General features: G+C 39.3%; 1 protein-coding gene across 9 annotated transcripts in view; it reads right to left on the bottom strand.

Moving 5' to 3' along the window:
• Positions 1 to 23332, bottom strand: part of STXBP6 (syntaxin binding protein 6) — a 257691-nt gene that overhangs the window by 36965 nt on the left and 197394 nt on the right. For all 9 annotated transcript variants that reach the window (XR_014071667.1, XR_014071666.1, XR_014071665.1 and 6 more), the window contains 2 exons: positions 20081 to 20211; positions 18986 to 19151 (listed from right to left, as the gene is read on the bottom strand). Coding sequence is in view for 5 of the 9 variants with exons in the window: in XM_081551446.1 (XP_081407572.1) it covers positions 18986 to 19151; positions 20081 to 20211 (297 nt within the window). In the remaining 4 variants the exon portion in view is untranslated. The remainder of the gene's footprint in view (positions 1 to 18985; positions 19152 to 20080; positions 20212 to 23332) is intronic.

Raw genomic sequence — 23332 nt, 5'->3', positions numbered from 1 at the left:
TTCAGCATGGATTAACTAGCCACTGAACATACAGCATATATACCTTATTAATTATGTCTAGAATTTTAGCTCCAGTTTTTTAAAGGAAAGTGTGAAAGTCGCACAGTCATGTCCGACTCTTTGCGACCCCATAGACCATACGGTCCACGGAATTCTCCAGGCCAGAATACTGGAGTGGGTAGCCTTTCCCTTCTCCAGGGAATCTTCCCAACCCAGGAATCGAACCCAGGTCTCCCACACTGCAGGTGGATTCTTTACCAGCTGGGCCACAAGGGAAGCCCAAGAATACTGGAGTGGGTAGCCTATTCCTTCTCCAGCAGATCTTCCTGACCCAGGAATCGAACTGGGGTCTCCTGCATTGCAGGTGGATTCTTTACCAACTAAGCTATCAGGGAAGCCCAAACATCCAAAATAATTTAAAAATAATCATTAGACAATTAAGTTTGGTGATGTATTTTTACTGTATTCATGATCACTACTGTTTTTCACATCCTGTTCCTTCCTATTGGGTTCCCTTGGCTTTATGTTGAAGTACATCATTTAGTAGCTCTTTCAGCAAGGTTGGGGGAGGAAGCAAATAATCTTTTTCTGTCTGAAAACATCTTTTTTCCCCTCTCACTTCTAAATTATAGTCTAGCTGGGTATGGAATTCTAGAATTAATTTCTGGAAATTAATTTATTAACTTGTGGCACCTCTTGGTGCCAGTAAGAGCTATTGGTTGTCCTTCCACTGTAGGAAGCTTTTGATTTTAGTGTCTTTGAAGATTTCCTGTTTGTCTTCAGTGTTTTACTCCATGATGTTTTTGTCCAGATGTAGCTTCATTTAATTTTCAAGTGTGGCAGTTGGTGTTATTCTCAATATGAGTCTTCGGTGCTGGTCAAGTGTTGGCCCTTATCTTTCGGCATACTGCTCTCCCACCATTCTGATACCCTCTTCTTCTGATCCCCTCATAGAAAATCCTAGGACATGAATGGTAGAGCCCCTTCTAGCTCCCACACACGCCTGCCCCTCTATAGTCTTCATCTCTCTGAACTGCTTTGGGGGTGAATTTCTCATTATTTTCCAAGTCATTAAGTCTCTAACTATAGATAATCTAGAATTTATTCTAGCAAATAGGTGTATTTTTTTCATTTCCAGAATTCTTTCCTCTCCACTACCTCATCTTTTCATTGAGCTTTGTTTTTGCTTTGTAACATCAAGTTCTTTTTTCTAATTCCTTTATTTTTTGAGTATCACAAGCATACTCATTTTAAAGTCATTTTCAAATTAGTTTCCTTTGGAGTAAATTCAACTCCCAATTTTTTTTTTTTTTTTTTTTGTAATTCTCGTGTATTTTTTTAGAAGTTTGGTTAGTGCATTCTTCTCGAGTGGGAAATTTTAATTTCTTCTTCCTTCTCCTCACTACTATGGTCCTTTCTCTCCTACATGTAGCTTTATTGTTTCTAGTATTGGCCCCTAAGACAACCAGGACTTAAAGTGATGATCTGAGGCTCCTGTCCTGGATGCTACCATGGATATTGCAGAGCCAGTGCTAAGCCAGTGGGCAGCTGCCTCCAGGTCATGGGTGGGAGATGCTGTTTGCTTTCTGTTGCCTCCCCAGGAACGCAGAATCTTATCAGCAACTTTCTCATAGGCAGTGGATCATGGCTTGTTTGTAGACCCCTTGCTTGAGCAGGGAGGATTTGATTCCAAACAGCAAATGGGGCTGTGGTCTTTTGCTTTCCATGGGGGTCCTTTTAGTCACTGTTACAGCATGGAATTCAAGCTACCTCTTTCCAGACCTGTAGCCCAGCAGGCAAGCAGCTTCATTCTTACCGTTTCGTGACTTGGTTATGTTTCTGGTTTATGCATGCTTAGCGTTTTTTCTGAAAGTGATTATTTCTTTTTAATTTTCTCTATTTTGCAGGTAATGGTGCTGAAGGAGTCTCAAAATGTGAATTCATGCTGAAGGAGTCTCAAAATGTGAATTCACATTAAACTGTGCCAATATTCAATTTTTAAAATATTCATTTTTACCAGTATAAAAATCCAAAAACTCTACAACATTCAGCAGTGATAATACTTATTTTTCCATTTGTTCTCACCAGCAAACAAAGAAAACCTGATTATATCTTACTGATAGATTCTCTTATTTGCCTAGGCCTGGTTGGTTGAAAGTTCAGTTCAGTTGCTCAGTCACGTCTGACCCTTTGCGACCCCAAGGACTGCAGCACGCCAGGCTTCCTTGTCCATCACCAACTCTTAGAGCCTACTCAAATTCATGTCCATCGTGTCAGTGATGCCATCCAACCATCTCATCTTCTGTCATCCCCTTCTCCTCCTGCCTTCAATATTTCCCAGCATCGTGGTATTTTCCAATGAGTCGGTTCTTCACATCAGGTGGCCAAAGTACTGGAGTTTCAGCTTCAGCATCAGTCCTGCTAATGAATATTCAGGACTTATTTCCTTTAAGATTGACTGGTTGGATCTCCTGGCTGTCCAAGGGACTCTCAAGAGTCTTCTCCAACACCACAGTTCAAAAGCATCAATACTTTGGCACTCAGCTTTCTTTATAGTCCAACTCACACATCCATACATGACTACTGGAAAAACCATAGCTTTGATTAGATGGACCTTTGTTGGTAAAGCAGATAGCCCCAAATGAAGAATTTCAATTTATATTTCTTAACAGGAAAAAACAGTTGAGAAGCATAAAAAATCAGTGGTCCTGTTTATTTTTATCTGTATTAGAACTTTAAATTTCTGTAGTTTTTAACCTAATCTTAATCAGAAATAAATCCAGCTATTTGTGTTTGTGTTTATTCAGCTTTTAAGAGATGAAGCTGGGAAGTATAATAGTCCAAAAGAGGAAGTCTTAATTTTGGAATTTTCTGAATCAACACTGAAGAAAGCTTTACCACATTTTCCCAAGTCTGTCATTTCCCCAAAGAAGATACACACATAATCTATTTTCAAAGGCTGCCTTACCTAGGACTCCATCTTAGTTACCTATACATGTTGCTGGCCTATAAATGTTTATTACACAGAAGAGTTGGATATAAATGTACCATGCTTTATATAACATACATATTCCTGAAAATTTATGCATATCTTATAATTCAACAAATAAAGTTGCATTTTCCTTTTAAAGTATAATATGATCTCAAAGAGTATTCCTAGAGGAAAAGAAAATAGATATGAAAATAGACCAAAAGAAAGGACAGCATTAGAAGAGTGAACTTAGTAAAACATTTAACTAGAAAATAAATTAATAGTGATAAAGAATTGAATCCCATAATTCAAATGCTATACTGAAACTACAACACTGACCAATGTCAAGAACTATTCTAAGCTGATGAAATGAGGATAAAATCTCATTTTGTTGGAGGACCACTTAAAACCTTTACACAAAAACATGCACTGGAAAGATTCTCTACTTTTCTATAATGGGGAAGAAGGAAAGATAGATTTTAGGAGTAGACAAATCTTAACTTTCCTTAGAGAAAATTTGAGATACCAAGGGAACATTTCATGCCAAGATGGGTACAACAAAAGAATAGAAATGGTAAGGACCTATAGAAACAGAAGAAATTAAGAAGAGGTGGCAAGAATACACAGAACTGCACAAAAAAGGTCTTAATGACCCAGATAACCACAATGCTGTGCTCACTAACCCAGAGCCAGACATCTTGGAGTGTGAAGTCAAGTGGGCCTTAGGAAGCATCACTATGAACAAAGCTAGTGGAGGTGATGGAATTCCAGCTAAGCTATTTCAAATGCTAGAAGATGATGCTGTGAAAGTGCTGCACTCAATATGCCAGCAAATTTGGAAAGCTCAGCAGTGGCCATAGGATTGGGAAAGGTCAGTTTTCATTCCAATCCTAAAGAAAGGCAATGCCAAAGAATGTTCAAACTACCACACAATTGCTCTCATCTCACATGCTAGTAAAGTAATGCTCAAAATTCTCCAAGCCAGGCGTCAACAGTATGTGAACTGTGAACTTCTAGATGTTCAAGCTGGATTTAGAAAAGGCAGGGGACCAAATTGCCAACATCGACTGGATCATACAAAAACAAAGAGAATTCCAGAAAAATATCTACTTCTGCTTCATTGACTATGCTAAAGCCTTTGACTGTGTGGATCACAACAAACTGTGGAAAATTCTGAAAGAGATGGGAATACCAGGCCAGCTTACCTGTCTCCGGAGAAACCTGTATGCAGGTCAAGAAGCAACAGTTAGAACTGGATATGGAACAACAGACTGGTTCAAAAATGGGAAAAGAGTATGTCAAGGCTGTATATTGTCACCCTGCTTATTTAACTTGTATGCAGAGTATATCATGCAAAATGCTGGGATGGATGAATTATAAGCTGGAATCAAGATTGCCGGGAAAAATATCAATAACCTCAGATATGCAGATGATACCACCCAAATAGCAGAAAGCAAAGAGGAACTAAAGAGCCTCTTGACAAAGGTGAAAGAGGAGAGTGAAAAAGCTGGCTTAAAACTCAGCATTCAGAAAACTAAGATCATGGCATCTGGTACCATCACTTCCTGGCAACTAGATGGGGAAACAATGGAAACAGTGAAAGATTTTATTTTCTTGGGTTCCAAAATCCCTGCAGATGGTGAATGTAGCCATGAAACTAAAAGATGCTTGTTCCTCGGAAGAAAAGCTATGAGAAACCTAGACAGCATATTAAAAAGCAGAGACATCGCTTTGCCAACAAAGGTCCATATAGTTGAAGCTGTGGTTTTTCCAGTAGTCATGTATGGATGTGAGAGTTGGACCACAAAGAAAGTTGAGTGCCGAAGAACTGATGCTTTTGAACTGTGGTGCTGGAGAAGACTCTTGAGGGTCCTTTGAACAGCAAGGAGATCAAATCAGTCAATTCTAAAGGAAATCAACCCTGAATATTCATTGGAATGACCAACACTGATGCTGAAGCTCCAATACTTTGGCCACCTGATGGGATGAGCTGATTAATATTGGAAAAGACCCTGATGCTGGGAAAGATTGAAAGCAAGAGGAGAAAGGCATGACAGAGGATGAGATGGTTGGGTGGTTTCACCGACTCAATGGACATGAGCCAACTCCAGGAGATGGTGGAGGACAGCGAAGCCTGGCGTGCTGCAGTCCCTGGAGTTGCAAAGATTTGGATATGACTTAGTGACTGAACAATAGCAACAACTTCCCTTTATTATCTACATAACTTAAGGCATGTTAAGTAATGCTGAGACTCTGCTTCTTTATCTGTAAATGATAAAAATGATTACTTTTTAGGATTAACGTGAACTAAAAAATATTGTCTGGCATATAGTAGGAACTCAATATGGTGACTATAGTGTTATCATCATTAACTTTTTCTTAGAACAAAAATGCAAATATGAATACATATGACTTCATGTCTACTGTATCTGATGTAAGGGATACTGAAAGCTACGCATACCTCCATTCCCTCCTCCATGTCTGACTGGAATTCAGATTCTATATTAATAGAATAGAAAGGAAGACAGGACAACAGCAGGAAGGCAGAATTTAAAAGAAAGAATTCATTATAATATATTAATATAGTTATAACAGCTACCACTACATTTCACAGAACTCCCTATTTACCATGCTAAATGCTTATAAATGACCTTATTAATCTTACAACAACCCTATGGAATAAGCATAATTATTCTGTTTAAGAACAGGAAGTCAAGCTTACAGTTTAAGTAACTCATCCACAGACAGTATACGACAGATCACAAATTCAAACCCAGATCTGTGCAAAGTCTTTTCCTTTCCAGTGTGTAAGGTACCATGCTGGGAAGACAAAGTTTAAGAAACAACAGTACACTGAAGGAAGAAGACACCCTAACCAATACGGAAAACTGTTGAATTAATATGCTAATTGCACTTCAGGGGCTCATGTCAGATCACTTCTAAATGAACGTTGAATTAAAGAGATAAATCCAACCAGTTAATGTGAACTTATCTGATGAGCATGTGTTAAATACACTTGACCTTGACATTTTATATGAAAGCTGAAGAGGAATTGTCAGTCTCAAGAGCAATGTCACCAAGGTATTTACATGGAGTATATTAAGATCATTTTCTGAGATGCAAGTAAGGGAAATATAAAGGAAAAGGATGATTTTTAACAAACCCAAATGGCCTACAACATTTTCATCATTGAAAGCTTTAAATACTAAGATATCCTAGAAACTTGTAAAAAACCTGTGTAATTATTAAGGAAAATCAATTCCTTAAGTGAAGAGAAAGGGCCAAGGTACAAATATCCCAGTTGATAAAGTATAAGCCCTTTCAGCCACTTAAGTACTGGGTCTTCCTAAAAAGCTTGCTAAGCTGCTAAGTCACTTCAGTTGTGTCCGACTCTGTGTGACCCCATAGACGGCAGCCCACCAGGCTCCGCCGTCCCTGGGATTCTCCAGGCAAGAATACTGGAGTGGGTTGCCATTTCCTTCTCCAGTGCATGAAAGGGAAAAGTGAAAGTGAAGTTGCTTAGTCGTGTCCGATTCTTAGTGACCCCATGGACTGTAGCCTACCAGGCTCCTCCATCCATGGGATTTTCCAGGCAAGAATACTGGAGTGGGGTGCCATTGCCTTCTCCATGCTTTGAAATTTAAATATCTTAAATTATAATAGATTAGTACAAGTATAGAAAGTATTTAAAAATGTATACTATGAAAGGAAAAAGATTAAATGTAGGACATAATATACAATAGTGTATATTATAGCTCTTAGAAAAATAGTACAGTAGGCAGAACATCAGCTTCACAAAGATGCCCACGTCCTAATTCGTGGAACCTATGTATATGTTACCTTACATGGTAAAAGGGACTTAGCACCTATGCTTAGCATCTTCAGATGGAAAGATTATCCAAATTACTTGGGTCGACCAATATAACCACAGAGGTCTTGATAAGAGAGGCAGGAGCATCAAAAACAGAGATTTGAAAATGCTACACTGGAGATTCTGAAGATGGAGGAATACACGCAGCCTCTAGAAGGTGGAAAAGACAAGGAAACAAACTCTCTCCTAGCACTTCCAGAAGGAACACAGCCTGATGACTCATTCCAGACTTCTGACCTCCAGAACTACAAGATAATAAATGTGTGTTGTTTTAAAGCCACTAAGTTTGTGATAATTTGATAGAGCATCATTAGGTGATGACCAAGATGGTAAACTCATTGCAGATAGAAAAAAATACATTTTACTCAGTAACTCTTAATACAAACATTTGCTTTTTTAAATTAAACTTTTTATTTTGTATTGGAGTATAATCGGTAACATTTGCTTTTAAATGATGTAAGCCTTTAAAACAATTCTATTCTATTCTTATCTTATGCAAGTTTGAAAGTCAAAAGCTTACAAAAAATAGACAAGGATTATATATTGACACCACAAAGACCTTCTCAAAATTACAAGTGTTTTTCCTCTCCTTTACTTGGTGTCCAAAAGACCTTAACATTCCTAGAAGCCAACGATCAGGACAAACTTTTGCCTTTTATCACAGATGTGTGAATCTACTCCGACCTTGTGAAAAACATCTTTTTTCCCCCTCTTTAAGTCTAGGCGTCTTATAATGGGAACTGGAAAGAAGATCAATAAAATCAATCAACTGTGGAAATAAGGTCCATAGGATGGAGTGAGACACTGATAGAAGAAATAATATATAATAGCATAAATAATCACAAGGAGATTAGGTCTGGTGCAATACTTGTATGTGAAGCATGCAATGCCCCTGATTTTCACCCACCACACTCTGTCCTGTTTAATTCTCTGGGAGATAAGGGACATGAAGCTGATCCTGACCAGAATGTCCACAACCACGTTCAATGAGGGGTGTATTCATTCCACTTGAAAGGTCTTTTCTACAGGGCATAGTACTATGAATCATTATGACAACTTAGATTTTCTCAAAGTATGAACAATCAGCTTCTGCTTAGGTATCCAAACTCAGAAATACTCTGAGTCTTTCTTACTGCTGTCTTTTTGGCATGACTATGAATTTAAATACGGGTTTCCCTAGTGGCTCGGATGGTAAAGAATCCACCTGCAGTGCAGGAGACCTGAGTTGGGAAGATCCCCTAGGAGAAGATGATGGCTACTCTCCAGTATTCTTGCCTGGAGAATTCCATGAACAGTGGATCCTGGTGGGCTACAGTCCATGGGATTGCAAAGAATCGGACATGACTGACTGACTAACACCTTCACTTTTCATGAATTTAAATAAAAGAAACATAAATAGTTGCTTTCCCACCAGCGGCATCCACTAAGTTTAAAAGGCATGCATTTGTCACCTCGTAACCACTCAAAAGTTAGACAAAGTAAACAAATCCATTAGCCAATGAAGACTTGTCCTCATTCTTTTCCTAAAACATGTTTTAGCTCAGTAGAGTGATACACTTCCTTTATTGCCTTCCTGCCACTCAAGGGTTGTAGTTGAAGTGTTTGTGCTCAATGTGCTCTCACAGTTAGGAACTATTGAAGATATTCTTCCCTTTTCACAAGCAGGACCCACTGAATGTTTCATGGAACCTATAGTAGCATCACCTTTGGATGTTATACTCATATGAAGCTAGAACGAAACCCAAGCAAACCAACCAACCAAAAGCTAAGGGTTACCTTCCATGCTCATTTACCTGACAGTGAGAGGAGGGTATAGATGGATAGTGTGATGGATAAAGGTGAGTCAGAGCTTGTAGGCAAGGGTTTGACGAGGGATTCTTTGTAGACCAGTCACTTCTATTACTAAGAAAACCATCAGACGGGTCAGAGAGGAGGCTAAATTTTTAAAGCAGCACCTTTTCTACTTCTTGAGACCCAGAGCTTCTTACTCTTTTCTCCATAAATAGGAGCTTTTGGTCTTCTGGTGCCCCCAAAAGTCAATGGCAGACTCCTGTTACTGTTTTTGCAGGAAACGAACTGCTCAAAACCAAGCCAAAGACATTCAGACCGAAGACTGAGCTTTTTCCCCTGTGCACATTTAACCAGGGATCTCATGTTTGATTACTAAAGAGCTTTAGTGGAATTTCTATACTGATTACTACTTTTTTGCACTTAACAGCATTCTTCTAAGTAGAATAACCACAATAAGATATGAATCCTCGCAGTTCTTTTAACAGTGCTTCTTTAGCAGCCTGTCTCATATTTTTTTCTGTTTGTATCTTTGAACAGCTAACCTAACATTATGCCTGGGAGTTGTCCATCTCAACATCTTTTAAAATCCTAACAACTGGCCATCATAAAGTTTACTTATCTACATAACAGTTAACTTATTGTACTTTCCATATTGGTTATGATGGCTAGAAACTGGGATGCCCATGAAGGTTGCCAGATAAAATATAGGATGCTCAGTAAAATCTGAATTTCAGACAAACAATGGATAATTTTTTGGTTGCCCCCAATACTGCGTGGGATATACTTATACTACAAAGTTACCCATTGTTTATCTTATACTCAAATTTTATTGTGCATCTTCTACTTTTGCTTCCTGAATTTGGCAATCTTAATGCTCTTGCCTCTTGCGTGACACATATAAACCCAACCCTGGGTAGGCATATTGTAAATAGAAGAGTGAGAAATGTTTTGGTCTTATAAATCTGAAAAGTCTTCAACTTCAGATTTACATTAATGTCTAAATTTCAAGTAACTACTTCTCTATTCCAGGTAAGGAATAGGACTATGGCCTTCACCCTGAGGATTATATGTTCTGTCTGTACTATCCAAACGATGTGTGCTGAGTGGGTTTCCCCAGAGTGGGAATGAATTTGACAAATCATAAATGACCATTTTTAGACCCAGTTACTGTTCTTGAGAATTCACAGCTTCTCTTCACCAAAATTCCAAGTAATTTTTAGTTCTTGATGCTTCTATGTTACCACAGAGCAGCAACTTTTAAAGGCCAGGAGATGATGGAGTTTTTATTGGTCCATGTGAACTAGGAAAAATAATAACCAGAACCAGATGTAGTGATTTTTTCATAAAGGTAAATGTTTCCAATTTAAGGAATAGTCCTTTATTCTCAGAGATATGTCCTTTTTATCTTTTGGTATTCAAGTTTGTTTCATGAAATTATGAAGATTTTAAAACATGCAGAAAAGTGATTGGTAAACTTAAATTGCCAAAATTCTTTTAAAAATTGTATTTCCCTGTAAATCTAGAAGTATGGGTAGGCATCATGCAGAATGCCTTTTATATCTATTTTGGAAAATACCACTTCATGACTAACAATATTAAACAATTTAACCTCTGATATATGTGTGTCCTTTTGGGGCTGTGTAAAGAGAACTGGACTCAAAGAAATGCTCTAGGTTGAAGATATGTTGGTGGAAAAAGGACATTTCTATGCTCTTATAAAGTTCAGAAAATGTGTTTTAAGGTTTTTCTTTCCTACCAGAAGATCTGAATATTGTGCCCTGATCTCTGGCACAGTATCACTCAATATTTTAAACATCGTTGTTCTGGTAAAGTCAGCACTAACATATGCATTCTATAAATGTCAAACATAAAATGCAACACATTCAGCATTCTATAAACCATGGCAAACAACTCAGCATTCCAGGCATTTGAAATATTTATAATATAGCTTAGCTCCTTCCCAGCTGGAACAAAAAAAGTTACTGTGTTGTTTTTGCAATTCTTAAGCCCAAACATGGATTAGGAAAGTTTAAGAATATTTTCTTACTTCTTTCATAAGAAGGGCTTTGATAAATATCCTGGAAGACATCATGATGTTATGAATAGGTATATCATAAGTTCCATGTTTTTTAAACAAAATATTCAGACATGTACTGGAACTTTGCAGAAATCCCATCTGATTGAATATTTTAAAATTCATTTTAATCCCCACACCATTCCTTCAAGGTATATGTTGCTATCCATAATACAAAAAAGCACAGACAGGCTGAGTATGAGGTAAGCATCTTAGAGAAGTTTACAGAGTGATAACCATCAAAAACAGGGGTAAGTGAATCTAGTCTGTGTTCTTTCCACTATATCAAGATGTGCAATTATGTGTTCTGGTTGATTATGAAAGTAGAAATGGCTCTCATCTGTTTCAGATTATTTAACCATGGGATAGACAAAATATGTTCACGATCCTTGTCACGCCAATAAATGATACCTCGGAAGTCCTCTCGTAGAGCTTTGGTTTGGTTCAAGATTTTGATGGAGAGATATGATTCAAAAAGCACTTAAAGCACAGAGTCACTCCAGGCTCAGGATGACTCCCCATAACCCACCAGCTGTTTCACAGCATATATTTCAGTGTAGCTTACAGTCAGTGAGCAGTGAAAAAGAGAAAATAAAAAATCACATCTGTGACCCAGTTTAGTTACTAGTCATTTATAACATTTACCGAATTGGATGGAACCTAAGGAACTAGTCCTTGGTTACTTCAATTTTCTCACTGAAAATAAAAGCATCTGCTTTTAATTCACCTTTTGGGAATAAGATAAAGTTGAATGACTACCAGAAAACATGAGAAAGCATACAAAATGTCCAAAATTTAAAAAATACATACATAAAAGAATCAGATAAACATCTCATAGCTTCTGCTACAATGTCCTGCTCCTAAGAGCACTCAGTCAATGTCAGATGGTTGTTAGCAGTTTGTGTAGCACCATATATCTCAATTGTGTTTGACGCAGTAGTTACACTGGTGGGATCCCGATAACCAAAACAAAAAAGTCCCCAAATGGGGCTTTTCCAATTTCATATTTTAAATATTTGTACTGTTATTCTTATTTACACATAATCTTTGGTTTCTGTTTTTAATTTCTTACTCTCTCCAAAAAGTTTCTAAAAAAGCAAGTCTTATATAAAATATCAAGCTCTCTAGGAAAAGATGGTATTAGCTGCAACAAAGAGGATGGAGTGATGAGAGAGTGGTGGCTAAGTCTGTACGTGTTTATGGTGAATATCACTTAACAGACATCTACAGAGAACTGCCAAATGGAATTTTTAATTTGAGTCTCGTACATATCTTGTTAAATTGGGGCTATCTCCTCTTCTGTTTGGCAGAATCAACATAAGGAAAAGAAGCCTGGGTTTATTGAGGGAACTTGAAAGTCCAGTTCTCCAATGAATGGACGCGGAACAAATGAGAAGCCCTGACCGTGGTAGAGCTCCATCCCTCATTAGCTGTGGGATCTCAGGCAATTCCTCATAAATCACTTTCCTTGTTTGTACATGGTAGAGGATAATTGAAGTTTATTCCTTTGTTATTTCCTAAAGGGTAACAAAAACTCACTGGAGGAACTATGATATGGATTCCTCTAGATCTTAAGAACTATTAGAAAACTTCCTGACTCTCTCACAACAGTAAATGATCTAAGCGGCCTGGCCTCTTCCCCTGCTCTGTATCTACATGCCATCAACAACAATATGGTTTTTTAATACAATTCAACTTGGTATGTGAATTGTAATCACTAGCGTATGTCTGCCGAATCCCGAGTATGTTAAAGTTTTAGTGGTGGGGGCAAAAATTACACACGAATGTGTTCTTGAGAAATACGAAACTCTTTATACTGTGCCCGTGGTCAGAGTATGTGTAGGAGTACAAGGTTCACATCCCACAAAACCATTAATTATTGACAGAAAACATCAAGACATGAGGAAGAAATATAAAAATCATGGCAAATGTGACAGATTCTATTAGAGCACTCTATTAATATATTTGGATTAAGAATGACCATATACATCACTGTTGTTTTGCCATAAGAACCCTCTTAGGAAAGATAAATATTGTATTCTAACGGATATACACAGAATCTAGAAAAATGATACTAAAGAATTTATTTACAGTGCAGCAATGGGGAAACAGACATAGAGAACAGACTTATGGACATGGGGAGAGGGGCGGAGAGGGTAAGATGTATAGAAAGAGTAACATGGAAACTTACCTTACCATATGTAAAATAGATAGCCAATGGGAATTTGCTGTATAGCCCAGGAAACTCAAACAGGGGCTCTGTATCAATCTAGAGGGGTGGGATGGGGCAGGAGATGGGAGGGAGGTTCAAAAGGGAGGGGATATATGTGCACCTATGGCTGATTCATGTTGAGGTTTGACAGAAATGAACAAAATTCTGTAAAACAATTATCCTTCAATAAAAAATTAAATAAAAAAAAAAAAACCCTCTTAGGATGCATACATGTGCTCTGTATCATCATCTGTCACCTCACCTTACACATGCCCACACCCAGGGCACTCACAAGGTAAAATATTCACACACCTTGCTCAGGGGTATGCCCCTATATTGTTTGGGAGAAAAGTACAATACAAAGTCACAGTCTGCATCCTGAGACTCTGTTCCACCCCAGGGGACTCCAGAGGAAAGCCATTTGGTTCTCCTTTAGCATACCAGGGCTTCCCTTGTGGCTCAGCTGGTAAAGAATCCGCCTGCAATGCATTGGGAAGGTCCCCTGGAGAAGGGAAAGGCTACCCATTTTAGTATTCTGGCCTAGAGAATTCCATGAACTGTCCATGGGGTTGCAAAGAGTTGGACATGACTGAGTGACTTTCACTTTAGCATAGCAATCAGCAGGGGTGAATGAGGGCTAGCCTGCTGTGAAGGGGACATCAGGGACATGTGTGTCCCTGGAATTCTAATAGAGCTCAGAAGGCTGCACTTTATACCCTCATCTGAAGGTCTGCAGGTTGACGAACAATGCTAAAAGAAATACCCTTTGGTGATGATAAAAATACATGACACTTACAAATAGTCTGCTTTGTGGAAAAACAATCTGCCACATTGCAAATTCTGAATATAGCCAACACTGAAATGACACTGTCTGGATTAAGTGTGCAAGAGAGAACTCACTTCATCCTGCCCTTATGTGTCTGCCAACTGTTAACTATCCTTTTAAATGCAGCTCAGCCACTCCCTTGGTGTACCATATTGTTTAATATCTGTTTACACCTGATGACCCCCCAGGAAGGTAAGTAAAGTTGGCAAAGGTTCCCACCTGGTTGTTGGATGTCCACAGGTAGCTCAGGACCTGACAGGCAGATGGTGCTGAGTAAATGCTTATGTGAACAACTTGGCCTCAAACAGTCTAGATGGGATCCACTGAATGATGGCCCACACAGAACAGATGAAAGAGGGAGAGGTAAGTGAATGAGTTAGCCAGAGGTGCTTGGGCTCAGAACTCAAGAAAAATGTAGGACATGCTTCAGTTTAAATGGAACCTTGCCTCAAGGAATAAATTAGTTTCTTTCTGCAAATAATTTACCATACTTTCTAAAAAAGCAAATAGGTTTACAAAGTATCTCTTTGGTGGTTCTAACACAGAAGTTGCCAAAACCATTAAAGATTTCCTTAGTTCACAGATTTGGGCATAAAAATAATAGGGCAACAGTAATCATTACAGAAGGTCAGTGTAAATAAAATAACAATGGGGAACTATGTGAGATTTGATCACATTTTATTAAGAAGAATGCAAAAAGCAAAACAAAGCTCCCCTTGGGACCTTGACTTAATACAACAGGTCCGTTATAAGTAAACTGATGCTACTATTTGGGGTAGACCATGTCTTTTTTTTTTTTTTAATAAATTATTAAAAGTAAGGCTTTCTTCTAGAGTCTAAAGTTCAACATATGTGATTAATTCCTTCAAGGCATCTTTATAGTACAAATGTATCATCATAATAGCGGTGGTGCTGGTTTAGTTGCTAAGTTGTGTCTGACTCTTATGAATTCACAGACTGTAACCCACCAGGCTCCTCTGTCCATGGGATTTTCTAGCCAAGAATATTGGAGTGGGCAGCCATTTCCTTATCCAGCTATGACAGTATATCATCTATATTATCAGCTCTGCTTGTAACAGGCAGAAAAAAGCCAATATCTTAGAAAAAGTAAATATGACCTATAGGAAGCTAAGACTTCACCTTCAGGGTCCTGTTGTTCCTAACGCTACATGACATTCCAGCAGCCAGACTGGCTCTACACCTCTGCCTTCCATCTTTGTAGGTGGCTGGGTAGCTTAGGGACCCAGCAACTGAATGAATGACTTTGTATTTGTTAAGGTAACTGACCTTGAATAAACTAAAAGAGAGGTAGAGTGGAAAGTAGGAATGACCAAGGCTTGAGGACAAAGTCTTCTAACCATCCAAAGAAGAGAAGATGGCTGAAACGATGCTGACTGAAGAAGCCAGTGCTTCCTGCTTCACATCTGCTCAGAACATCCCTTCCTCTTTCAGTTTATGGGGGTCTTCACAACTGCAGACTTTGGACATGTCTCCTGGATCCTATAACCAACGCCGGAAGATCAGAGCTCCCAGTCTATCCTCTGGAGATAAGGAAATAATGTGTTTGGAGAAGAGAATTTCAGACAAGCCAAAGAATTTATTTCTGTGTAACTGACTTTCCCCAAGGGAAGAAGAAACAGCTGGCCATTTGGAATATACACAATCAATAAATATAAGAGCAGAATTTCATGGAATTGTAGATACTTAAATGACAATCCTATCACAACTGGTATTAAAGAAAGTGTGGTTCAGTCAGGCAGATCTGTTCTTCAAAATATCATTCAAATGGCTTCAGTTTTCCCAAGGACAGGCTGGACTAGAAACACAGGACCTAAGAGGCCTGGTGAGTGGCCAGGACTCCAGCATCTTCCCCATTGACTAAAATAGCCTCATTTTCATCTCTTTAATATGTCGAAATTATTATGAACCAAAACAAAGAAGAAACAACAAGCAAGATGATTTTAAAGGCCCTGATGATTCCTTCATTCTTAGGGCAGAAACAAAAGTGCAAAAGTTATTATATTAATTGTACCCTGCAATAAAAGTAGGAAAAAAGTTAAAACTTTTCATATCTCTGATCCTCTCCACTTAGCTCCCTTTTTTAATGCCTAGGAATGTGCTGGCTAAAATATGTCCCCAAATTCCTGAACAACTTTAGGGAGCACCATTTATACCAAAGACAGAATCAATGATGTTCCCTGGAATGTACCACTTAGTGGCCCCCCAAAAGATGTTTTTGGAGAGGGCCTGTGTTTGAATTTTAGCTCTGCCACTTGAGGACAAAGGCTATATGACCCTTGGCAAGTTATTTACTAATCTCTCTGATCCTATTTCCTTCTCAGTAAAATGGAGATAATAAATTGCATTTCCAAAGGCTGATGTAAAAACTAAATGAGATAACGTATGTACAGAATGGAGGTGGAGGACAGCACACTAACACTTATCAGTTCTCTAAAATTAACAAAATCTATCACATTTCACGTGGGGAAAACAACTATGTCTAGCACTTGTGGCCCATACCGTAAGGACAGACCAAAAGATTTTTGAAAGTTGGAATAGATCTCACCTGTTGAAGCTGGGCTAGGTACCCTAAAAGTTAAAGGTGTCAGAATGCAGTAACCCGAAAACCACACAATTTTTCTGTCTCTGAATTGTGATAACTGGCAGAAAGGAAGCCTAATCAGCATGCTAATTAGCCAGGGTGTGCTGGTACAACTGTTATCAAGGAAAGGCAACTATTTAAATAAGACAGGCTGTCCTCGTTAAGGACTACGTGCTGCCAACAAAGTACAATGTGCTTAGTTCCAGCGTTTTGGCCTTCCTTGGGAATCTAGAACTAGGCAATATCTAACTGCACTAAATCTTCTATTGGATTATTAAATTAAGCAGTGATTAACCTATACAATAAAGCCATACCTCACGAATACAGATTCTCAAATGACAGGCCTGCCAGATTTTAGGACTCATCTAGTCTAACCTCCATATGTTACATCAGGGAAAACTGGGGTCTCAGGAAGAAGAGAGACACATGGTCACAGAGTTGGAGTCAATTCTGGTCTTGATCTCATGAACTTTTTCTTATGACAAGAAATCAGTCTTCAGTTTTATGCACTATACACAGACCAACAATTTAATACTGAATATGTAGATTCTTGTCTCAGCTCGGCATAATTTGGGGTTCACAGGGCAGTGGAAGATATCAAAAGACTGGGTCAATGACAGAAGCAGCTGGCAGGCTGCATAGAGTGGGACGCGGCCCAGCATGCATGCACGCAACAATGCATATGGAAAGGCTGTTAGGGACCTGCCAGTCTAGGGTTTGAGTGGTGGCGATTAGGATCTGTTAAGGGGCCAACTATAGAATAATTCTCCACATCCAGGATGTAGAGAGTCACTAGCTCAGAGTGGATACCCGGTACCTACATACTGTATGACTGGCAGATGAGCCAAGAGTGAATGAAGGAATGAAAGGGCTTGTTCTGAGAGAAGAAATGAGAGCTTCAGGGACAACAGGGAAGAGGGCTACCTAGTGCTGCCCCTTAGGGGAGAGGAAGGGAAGTTCCCAAAGCTCCCCTTAACCTGCACAGGACAGTGGAATGAGTCTGTCCCCTCTCCCACCCACACACCCTGCTTCCACCTCCCATTTCCTTTCTGAGGAAATGCAGTCATCCCCATGGAAGCACTTCTGCTTCTGATGCTCTCTGCCTCCCGGATGGCACCTGGAGGAGTTGAATACTCGAGGGAAGTCTGTCTCCAAGGGCAACAGAAATTTCAAATCCATATGTCACACTTTTTTAGAGGAGACTCTGCTCAAGTGCTAGATAGGCAAGCAACTGACCATACTACACTGGTACCGATGGGGAAAATGTTTCATAAGCATCAGATCAAGAAACAAATTTGATTCTAGGATGGTACAGAAAATCCTGATGAAGAATGAGGGAAAACTGGAATTTCCTTGCCAATTTTCCATTCCCTGAAAACATGGCCATCTGTGGTCCTCAGCCTGGGTCCTCTGACCTTTGGCCAAGTCTGTTAAGGCTGGACTTTCAAAGCACAATTCATTTGAACAGCACTGGTGGCACAGACATGAGAGAAGGTTCTACCTCATTATATCTTCCAAACAGTAAGAGGTCAGTGTTTGATATTTCCTTTTCTTTCAACATCTGTGTCTAATAGTTTTTTCACTTTTGTTCCATAGGATGCAGCCACATTGAAGAAAATATGCACTCATCACCTCTTCTGTTTTTCTAGGACTAAATAAAGAAGCTATAACACAAAGGTCTGCATCAGCAATTCAGAGAGACTTTTGAAGGTTCATATGATGTGAGCAACTTCCTATGTCAGAGGCACACTGACACTTTAGTGGATAATAAGTACTGACACCGTTTTCTCCCACCACATCGAGTGGACTAACGGCAAAGTCACAGTGCACACAGCAGCCATTAGGACAGGATAGTAGATTCTACCTCATATTCATATGAAAGATATATACAGCCCAAGGGGAAAATGTAATGTCTCTAATGTGACCTTCATTTGACATTTGATTAAGACAAAGTTGGTACTTTTTTTTTAGAAGATGCTTTCAAAACCAGGAGAACATACCAGTGAGAAGACCAATGATATACACACTCTTCCTCAACTCAGAGTGACTGGCAAGGCTTATACTTTTAGCAGTTTCAATTCTCTAAAACGAAATGCCACCTCTAAACATTACTCATTAACTTGCCCATGCTGGTACTTGCCCCTATAAGGCTGGCTTACAGCTCTCATCCTAAGTCAGCTCTGTCTGCCATTTAAGGAATAAACGAGAGACTGGTTGCTATTTGAGAGAAAGGAACTAGATCTGTAGGAACGTTCATATCAATATTTGTAAAACATCTTGAGAAATACTAGGAAAAAAGCAACTCTAAAAGTGTCCTGTGATGAAATGATAGAAACAGTAGTGAGGAAACCAAATGAACAGGTTTTTGTAATGAAGGGACAGGCTTCCTCTCCTAGTACAAATAATCTTAGCTAAGGGGTTAATTCCTTTAAAAAGATTGGTTTTTGGATAAGAGTGAAAACACACCACTGTGTCTTTAGCATACAAAGAACTCCCAGAATGGTCCTCAGGCGGTCCAGCTCTGAGCATCCGGATTCTTTTTTTCTGGTCTTTAATTACACCGCTGAGCACCTAACTCTTTATGTAAAAGCCAGTGGAAGGAAATGAGATGGCTAAAGTCATTCAAACGCCCACTCACCTCCCATGATTTTGGACTGGCAGTTAATAAACTCCGGCTTCCTGTCTGTGAGGTAGCGCTGGCAGGTGTGGTGGAGGATCTGGAAGAAGGTACATTTTTCTGAGGCTGTGCTGGCTACCCACTGGTCAAAGGCATTTTCAAACAACAAATCAAACTCTGCAGAATCCTGGAAAAGACGTTGAAAGAATGAATGATCTCCATCTATAAAAACTGCTGCTTCCAGTTTACCATATTAAGACTCATAAAGGCCAAAACACCTTTCCGAGACTTTGTTCCTAATCACAAGGTTCATCTTGATTAGCACCCAGGGGCACAGAGAGTCCACCTTTCTCTTTTCATCAAGCAGACCTCAAGTCTCACAATGTTTTGAGATATCCCCAAGAAACTAAGAACACAGAAGTCCCCTTCGCTTAACCACGTATCAACTTGTATCATATTTCAGACTACACATGGTCTTTCCCATTACTCAAAAAAGGATTCCTTCCGGTTCCTGGCACTGGACAATATTAATCTTGTCCCTAACCTTTGGTAGGGAAAGATTATCCCCTATTATTGTAGTGTATAGTTACATTTTACATTTCATTTTTCCTCATTACTGATATATCTTATGGTTAGTGTGTAAGCAAAGGGAATTTACTTGAATACATAACTCTACCATGAAATGTTTCATTTATTAAATCCAATGGAATTCTAATACATCATTTTTAAGGTGCAGTTCATTTATTTGATTCTTGGTAAATGAACCTCATCCCTGATTGCATTAGGAGATAGATGGGGCTTTGATGAACATGGTTTTTCATACTGATAAGCACAGATGTGATTATCTGAACTCTGCACTTGGCACTTTGCTTTTTGCATTGGAGGTAGCTAGCATTTCTTCAATATGCATCTCCTTAGTGCCTCTGTCCAACATGATGAAAAGATTTATACTTTCCCATAAGACAGGCACAGGAATCAGAAAGTCCCAGCCACATAACTGAAACAGAGAAATAGCCTTGTCAAAAACAACTCAGACAACCACCACTCTGCCAAGGTCAATGAGAGAGTCACTGTGAGAAAAGAACACCTTGGCTCAGCACTGGACAGTTCACTCACCCGATTAGGATCGATGCCGTTAACCTGGCGAAGCTGCTCGAGCATCCACTGTGACCTCCGCACAAATGACGTGGAGCCTTCAAACTGTTTGACCTTCGTAATGGATGCCTGTGTGGGTTTCTTGTTGGTCACTGCCAAGAAAAGACCACTCTGATCAGTGAGTGTGCAGGGTGGGTTTCCCATTCACAGGTGTTTCTATCTTATACCTACATGCATATGTGCAATAAAAGAGAGAGAAAAAATGACACACCTTTGTGTGTGTGTGTACAGAGAGATAAATATACTTATGTGTGTATATATACATGTGCATCTGTGTGAATATAGAGGGGAGGAAGAGAGAGAGAGAGGTAAGTGCAGAGAGAAAGAAAGAGAAGCAGAGAAAGAGAGAAAATGAATGAATATGTGTGCCTTTAGTGAGAGGCGAACTCAAAAGGAACAGAAGTTATAATCTGCACCCTCGAGCAGTTACAATATAATTTTAACTGTAAGGGCAGCTTCATTGATGCCTTCATCCACTCACATTGCACACGACAGGGACAATTAATAGCAAGCCCCTCTAATGGAGGCTCCAAATAAACAATGATGGTTAGCAGGGAAACAGCACAAAGGGCTGAGAGCATCAGGTAGGGGTGGCTGGGAAAGGCTACCTTTTAAAGGTGCAGTTTACTGGTTCCCTGAGGCAACTACAATGCATATTTCTAATGCTATAGTCCAGTGTAAGTATTCCAGGCTTCAGTGATAAAATAAGAAGAAATAACTCACTCAAACAAACAAAACATTTGGCTTTAAAGTATAGTTCAGTTCAGTTGTTCAGTCGTGTCCGACTCTTTGCAAGCCCATGGACTGCAGCACGCGAGGCCTCCCTGTCTATCACCAACTCCCAGAATCTACTCAAATTCATGTCCATTGAGTCGGTGATGCCATCCAACCATCTCATTTCTCTGTTGTTCCCTTCTCCTCCCGCCCTCAATCTTTCCCAGCATCAGGGTCTTGTCAAATGAGTCAGTTCTTTGCATCAGGTGGCCAAAGTATTGGAGTTTCAGCTTCAACATAAAGCATATTAGTTTGTATCTAATCTGCATCTGATTATAACCCTCACCCCCTCCACATATGAATTCCTTAGGCTACCACAACTGCAGGCCTGCGGCAGTTCCTCCTCCCGGCCTTGGTCAGTTCTCCCTTCCATGCTGAGGATGGACCTCCTCACTTTTCAGACAGAGGTCAAGCACCAGCCAGCAGGATAGAGTCACTCTGAATACTTGCCTGTCTGCTTACTTCTTGACTTAGAGCCTCAAGGGAGGGGAGGTAATTAAGTATTTTACAAGGATTTTCCTCAAAGCTCCTCCGGAGCTCTGGCTGTAGGAATTTATGTTTAAATAGAATTGATGCTATTAAAGGAAGCAGGAAAAGTGGAAAGCACTTCTTACAATGAATGCAATCCTAGTAAGCCTGTACATCAATGCTACATTCTTTCTTAGTTTCAAAGCAGCCCACAGATCCCACACTTTGAAATAACCATGCAATGCTCAACAGATGGCAAAACAAATCCTTGCAGGATGAAGGACAGAAAGTACCTATGCTAGTTATGGTTTGTGGTAAGAAGGCTCTCCATCATGCACAGCAGAGTTTACCACAGCTTCAGTGTCTGGGGTCATTTAGGCAGGAAAACAGTGACCAAGAGGGGAAAGTGACCAAAAATATACGGGCACCCCACCTTTAGGTGAGAACCCTATGGTCTAGGACTGGGCTGTTTGTAGGATCTCAGTCCAACCTTCTCTTTTTGTTCCTAACCAGAATTTAGCAAACATTTCTTTTTTTTAATTTCAAATAATGCTTAGGTTTAATGCCCATTATTCAGTTATATTTTGGCTAAACGCTTATAAACATTTCACACCAATTGAATTTACTTTCATGGTTAAAAAATCATCACCCCTGAAACACCCAAGATCAAGGAAATGTTATCGTCTTCCATCCACAAATGGCCTGTCTGGCCTACAGCTCCACATATAAGACTGTTTAAGTCCATGAGGAACAACCATTCCCCTCACTAAATTCATGCAATATTACCAGTCGACCCAGGGCTGTCTGTCCACTTAATTCATTTATTGTGTGTGTCTATGTGACACAAAAGGGGCTCTCCTAAATTTCTCTGATAGTCATACCCTGCTCTGCTGTTTTAATAGCAAAGGAAACAACACACCTGGAATATATGTGGGTCCTAAAATGTGCTTAAAAGATTAAAGAAAGCTTTGCAATAACAGGAAAACGTGGGTTCCTGTATTAGACCCACACCCCTAAACACACAAAGAGGATTTCCTCCTTTGTTTATGTAAATTACATGACATTTAGGCATCCTGGGAAATATGAAGGTTTTCCTTCTGACTTCAGTTAACTCTTATTTTTATTACTGGTCCACTTATTTCCAACTAGTTTACAGCATTATAAATGTTCAAACGTAATTCATGATGGTTGTAATTATTGGCATGTTTGGGACTGACATTTTAGGAAAGCAAGTTCCATTGGAAGTTTGTCACTGAAAATGAGAAGGGCAGGAACTCCACCCACCCAACAAATGCCCCACGGAATTGTTCAAGAGCCATCACATTGCTTCATGGTCATTTTTAACAGAGGCAGATACACCTTTATCCATTCCTGCTTTTTTTACCCTCTATTAGTTTACTCCTTGCCCAGTTCTTGGAATCTGATAATTTTCCTGGGCACTGAGCCCGGTTTAGTTTAATTTTTGTTTAGTGTTATTATCTCCAACATCCCACTTTCTATTTTGAAGCAGGTGCCTCAAAATTATATTATTATATACACATTATATAGAATTAAATGAAGACCTCCCCCTTCTGAAATCAAAACACTTGCACAGTCATGCCATTGCCAGACTTTCTGAGTTCTGTGTTTGAAGAAGCCACATTTAACCCCTTTCTATTTTGGTGTTTTCCGGATCCACAGCTGTTAAAAATAAGTCAGTCACTCAAATTCCAGATGTCTAGTGAAAATAGCAATTCACCTTCTCCTTCCCAAGGAAAGCTAATTTACAGCACACTCTGGAAAATGCAACCAAATGATCTGGATCAGTACCCCCATAGGGCAATTTCATATTCATTATTTTGAAAAACTTTAAAGGTGAGATAATCAGGGCATTTTGTCATAGTTTCATCATTCATGAGGAAAAGGTAAATATACAAGCATTTGTATTCCCAGGTAATACTGCAGACCAGCCAGAATCAGCCCCATCCCCTA

The sequence above is a fragment of the Giraffa tippelskirchi genome, chromosome 12 (genome assembly GCF_054371585.1).
Source record: "Giraffa tippelskirchi isolate mGirTip1 chromosome 12, T2T-mGirTip1v1.2.pri, whole genome shotgun sequence".
Taxonomy (NCBI): domain Eukaryota; kingdom Metazoa; phylum Chordata; class Mammalia; order Artiodactyla; family Giraffidae; genus Giraffa; species Giraffa tippelskirchi.
This window is presented reverse-complemented; position numbering and strand designations above follow the sequence as displayed.